General features: G+C 31.3%; 1 protein-coding gene across 1 annotated transcript; it reads left to right on the top strand.

The window, feature by feature from the left end:
* The first annotated feature begins 2428 nt into the window (after nucleotides 1-2428).
* LOC125862957 (GATA transcription factor 21-like) lies at nucleotides 2429-5492 on the top strand. Its single transcript, XM_049543085.1, has 3 exons — nucleotides 2429-2766; nucleotides 3160-3417; nucleotides 4900-5492. The coding sequence occupies exons 1-3, from the start codon at nucleotides 2476-2478 to the stop codon at nucleotides 5344-5346; spliced, it is 996 nt and encodes a 331-aa protein (XP_049399042.1). The 5' UTR covers nucleotides 2429-2475; the 3' UTR covers nucleotides 5347-5492.
* The last annotated feature ends 405 nt before the right edge of the window (nucleotides 5493-5897 follow it).

The raw sequence follows: 5897 nt of genomic DNA, 5'->3' as shown, positions 1-5897 counted from the left end.
GGGGGGGGGGGGGGGGGGGGGGGGGGGGGGGGGGGGGGGGGTGGATGCGGAGAAGAGTTAGAGAGTGGATTTCGAGGTATTTTTTGAAAGGAAAATATCATTGTTTCCTCATGTGAGCTACTTGCAATAAAAACAATAATAATAACAAAACGTAGCTTTCACTATTTTCAGTGGCTTAAAATAGCCGTTTTGCTTGGAGGCGGTGTTTAATTAAATTTCATTTTTTGAAAATTTAAATTTGATAAAGTGAAAGTAATTATCGAGCCTCCAACTTAAAAAGTGATATTTTTTATCGAAAACATTCCTCTTATAGAAACTTTTATAATTATAAATTGAATGTAAATTTGTACGATCTAACTCATTTTTATTAACGGTATATAAGCTTTTTTTTTTTTACCTTTTTAACCTTACATATAGTTTTTAAGATTAATTATATATATAGGAAATTAAATTAATATTGTCCTTAGCCTGCACAGCATTCAATGCAAATTTTGGCAATACTAATATGGCAAATATGAAATTATTGCCATGCAAATCTATCTTTTTTAGACCACTTGACATGCACATGATGTTGTTGTTGTAGTATGAGATATTTAAAGAAATGAACAAATGAATAAATTATGGTAAAAAAAATAAATCACAATGGAGTATAATAAATATTAAACTTACATAGTCCACTTTTTTATTTTATAAATGGCGGAATTTGATACATTGATATTTATGTAACGAACACTTTGGAATACTTGTGGATGTACCACAATTCATAAGCCATATGGGTACTTTCCAGCTTCTCGAGAGTTGCGACAAAGGGTTCCAGCCCACCTGGACAATTCCTAGCCAAGATATAATATGAAAGAAAAAAAAAGGATGGCGTATATATAAGATAAGTCCTAAAAAAAATAAAAATCTCTATCATATTAATCCTGGCTCATAAACATGAATTTGTATCTTACATGATCATCCAACAACAGTTAACGGCTATCAAGAGGGGGATGTGGTGAGATGAATGAGATTAAAGGCCAATGATTTTGAGGGGCAAACATTACAGACCATATAGAGCTTTTTGTGTGAATGACCCGTTTGTCACAGCTCAAGCCTGTGACATGTATTGTCACTTCGATCCAACCATCCTCACATATTTTCTCCTTAGGCTACGTCAATCATCAAGCCCGAAAATGTGCGTACCATTTATGAACTTGTGTTATGTCTTATAATGATCTTCACCTTAATTTCCCTTCCTATTTTCATGTNACATTGATATTTATGTAACGAACACTTTGGAATACTTGTGAATGGTGTACCACAATTCATAAGCCATATGGGTACTTTCTAGCTTCTCGAGAGTTGCGACAAAGGGTTCCAGCCCACCTGGACAATTTCTAGCCAAGATATAATATGAAAGAAAAAAAAAAGGATGGTGTATATATAAGATAAGTCCTAAAAAAAAATAATCTCTATCATATGAATCCTGGCTCATAAACATGAATTTGTATCTTACATGATCATCCAACAATAGTTAACGTCTATCGAGAGAGGGATGTGGTGAGATGAATGAGATTAAAGGCCAATGATTTTGAGGGGCAAACATTACAGACCATATAGAGCTTTTTGTGTGAATGACCCGTTTGTCACAGCTCAAGCCTGTGACATGTATTGTCACTTTGATCCAACCATCCTCACATATTTTCTCCTTAGGCTACGTCAATCATCAAGCCCGAAAATGTGCGTACCATTTATGAACTTGTGTTATGTCTTATAATGATCTTCACCTTAATTTCCCTTCCTATTTTCATGTACCATTTGTCTAAGGTATCATGTGCATTCCTTCTTCAAACTTACAAGTCTAGAAGTCTGATAGTTCTTCTCCGATCATGATTCAACTCATGAACCCATCGTCATGGGTGTCACAACCTCTTCCCCTTTTAATGGATTATGTTATAATCAATATAAATCCAAATTAATCGAACAAATAGTTTCGAATATCAAAGAGTTATACCAAAAAGAAGCAAAAAACCCTAATTAAGAAGTGAAATAGACTTTACTAGAGAAAAGAGAATTAGGAGTTGGTGTTAGATGATCACTTGATGATTGAGGAGTACACATGACAAATTCTATGTGTGGTTGACATATCCTTTTTCCAAACGCCTAAATTGTACTTGTTTATTCATTAAAATAATATATTTTCCAATAAATTTTGACTTTATGATATTATTAATTAATTAAAATACGAATAATCATGAAACTTTTGAAGATAGGGTTCACACATCCATTTGATCTTTGTGGTAAGCATACTACTCTTTTTTTCTTCTTCTTTTTTTTGTCTCTTTTAAATTATTTGTTTGTTTGTTTGTCATCAAGTCACGTGAATTTTTATTACCCCCTTCACTTTGTCCCCCTTTAAATTTCTCTTTAAAATTGTGTTACAATATTTTTCTTTGATCAAATTCAACAACAAAATTTACTCTTCTTTTTGCCATGATTCCCAATTACACAAATTCTTCTTCTTCTTCTTCATTTCCTTTTGAACTTAATAATGAAGTTCATCATGATTATCTAAGTCATCATAACAATAATAATAATAATAATAATAATAATAATAATATGTCTCTTGTTAGTCCTTATAATAATAACTATCAATTTTCTTCATCATCTACAAATTCATCTTGTCAAACTTTCTTCAATATTTCAACTACTACTAATATTCAAGATCAAAGTGGATATGATTATCATTCTCATCAATTTCACCAGCCACAACACCAACATGAGGTATTATAGGGTTCTTTTTCTTTAATTTCTATGTAGATCACGATTTTTTAATCGAGTGTTAATACCTAGTTGTGCTGTCAGTAAGAAGGTAGTTAACACCTTTTGAAACACTTTCTATTTCTAGCTAGTTAGCTTTGTTTTTTTAAGTCGCAACTAGCGTGCTTGATTAATTAGACAGAAAAAGGTTTTCTCGCTTCTTTAAGTAAAGTTAAATTTTTGAATAACATCGTAAAAAGGAAAAGTACAAGTAAGGAGGTACAGACGTTACAAGGAGTATCTGATCATCGTGATTCTTTCTCTATTTTTTTCTTTTGGAAGGTCATATTTTTTTTTATATAATCACTTGGATCATGATCTTTTATATGCAAATTAAGTGTTTGTGGATTATTATAGGTTGATAATTTTGCTTCAAGATCAAGTGGATCACATGATCATCTAGAGAAGAAAAACAAGGGACTCAAATTAACCTTGTGGAAAAAAGGAGAGCAAAAAATGAAGAATTTGAAACTAGAAGATCAAAAGCAACAGATCATAGAAACTGATTACAGCAGCAACAGCTCTTCCAACAACAATATCATCCCAATTAGGGTTTGTTCTGATTGTAACACTACTAAAACTCCTCTTTGGAGAAGTGGTCCTAAAGGCCCTAAGGTAATTAATTAATCTTTTTCTAATATGTTTTACTTGAGTCGAGCGTTAATCGAAAACAGTCTCTCTATCTTTACAACATAGGAATAAGGTTGCATACACAGTACTAGCCTTCTCAGACCACTCTTGTAAGATTATACTGAATATGTTAATGTTGGTTCTTATCTAAGTCAAATGATGTATTCCTACCTGATATGCTTTACTTGAGCTGAGTGTCTATCAATAATAATCTTTTTACCTTCCCATAGTAATAATAAAATTACATACACAACACCCTCCCCAGATCCCCACTTGTGGGATTACACTAATTAAGGGTATATTGTTGTTGTAACTTATATACACTGATCAATTATTGCGAAACTACTAGTTCTAACAAGAGAGTTAAGAAAAATACCAAATTAATTTAAAGACTTGGGATTTAAACTTGTGACCTCTCCAAAAATATTATTGCATTCGCACCAAATTTTCAAAAAACACATTATTTTTTGAAGAATTCAGTACATACTACTGATATTTTTATAAGAATCTGAACAACATAAATTAAAACATATGATTTACTATGCATTTTTTGGATTACCAAATAAGATTACTATAGACAGTTACCTATTGGATAGGTCATTTTCAACACATAGTGTGGAAAAAGTAAACACTCATGTCATGAGTACACAAAAACTAGTCTCACTTAGTACTTTTGACTAGAACTTCTTAGTACATACATAAAAATAATTAATTTCAAACTCAATAAGCTACATTTCTGAAAATTAACCNTATGTGATTATATTGAATATACTATTGTTGTTTAATTCTTGTATGAGTCAAATGAAGTATTCATACCTTTTTTCTGATATGTTTTACTTGAGCCGAGGGTCTATCAGTAATAATCTTTTTACCTTCCCACAGTAAGAATAAAATTACATACACAACACCCTCCCCAGATCCCCACTTGTGAGATTACACTAATTAAGGGTATATAGTTGTTGTTGTAACTTATATACACTGACCAATTATTGCGGAACTAGGAGTTCTAACAATAGGGTTAAGAAAAATACCAATTAAATTTAAAGATTTTGGGAATTAAATTTGTTACCTCTCCAAAAATATTGTCATATTTATACCAAATTTCTAAAAAACACATTACGTTTTGAAGGATTCAGTACATACATACTGATATTTTTATAAGAATCTAAACAACATAAATTAAAACATATGATTTACTATGCATTTTTTGGATTACCAAATAAGATTACTATAGACAGTTACCTATTGGATAGGTCATTTTCAACACATAGTGTGGAAAAAGTAAACACTCATGTCATGAGTACACAAAAACTAGTCTCACTTAGTACTTTTGACTAGAACTTCTTAGTACATACATAAAAATAATTAATTTCAAACTCAATAAGCTACATTTCTGAAAATTAACCAGTATTTAAAATTTTGAATCTGCTTCTGACTCGCTTATGCCTTCTTCTTTTTTTGGTACAGTCTCTTTGTAACGCATGTGGAATTCGACAAAGAAAAGCAAGGCGAGCAGCAGCGGCAGCAGCAGCAGCAACAACAAATAATGGGACAAATTTCACTAGTACTGAAACAACAACAACAATGAAGATAAAGGTACAACAACAAAAGCACAAGATAACAAAAGTGAATACCAATCATGTTGTACCCTTCAAGAAAAGGTGTAAATTTCTAAGTAACACTACTATTACTACTCCTGCACCTGTACCTGCACCTGCTCCTCGTGTTGGTTCATCATCATCATCATCGTCTTATAATAATAACAACGATGTGCAACAAAAGAAGAAGCTTTGTTTCGAGGATTTCTTTGTGAATTTGAGCAATAATTTGGCAATCCATCGCGTTTTTCCACAGGATGAGAAGGAAGCGGCAATTTTGTTAATGGCATTATCTAGTGGCCTTGTTCATGGTTAATGTCATTAATTATAAAATTTTCTTGAGTATCCATTATTAGTTTAAATTATTAATTAGATGGAGTAGCATCAAATTAGTTGTGTGAAATTGAGCTAGATTAATATTAGTGAGAGTGAGAGTTGTTATAAGTCAAGCTACAAAATTTTTAATAATTAGTACTTTAATATTAGCTAGCTAGGAGTTATAATAAGTTTGATATGTGTGTTGGTCATTGATCTTTTGTATGCTCAATGATAGTTTTTGAACAAGGTGACAATCAAGAATATTTTGGTCACTTGTTCATCTATTATAGCCTTGTGTGATGATTTTGAAGTTTATTGAAACAATATTTTATCCAAAATTGTTTTAAAATTTCAAGTTGTTAGAGAATACATTTTTTCTTAAATTAATTATTCGTTCCGTCTTATTGTATATATATATATATATATATGTGTAGCAGTATTTAATTGACACGAAATTGAAGAGAAAAAAAGGCAAAATAAATAGCATCATTAGTCATGTTGTTTATTGCTAAATTCTGATTTTAATCTTTCATGTGATATTTGACTTAA

This window comes from Solanum stenotomum, chromosome 4 (genome assembly GCF_019186545.1).
Source record: "Solanum stenotomum isolate F172 chromosome 4, ASM1918654v1, whole genome shotgun sequence".
NCBI classification, from domain to species: domain Eukaryota; kingdom Viridiplantae; phylum Streptophyta; class Magnoliopsida; order Solanales; family Solanaceae; genus Solanum; species Solanum stenotomum.
The sequence above is the reverse complement of the archived record's forward strand: the minus strand, read 5'-3'. Positions and strand labels throughout refer to the sequence as shown.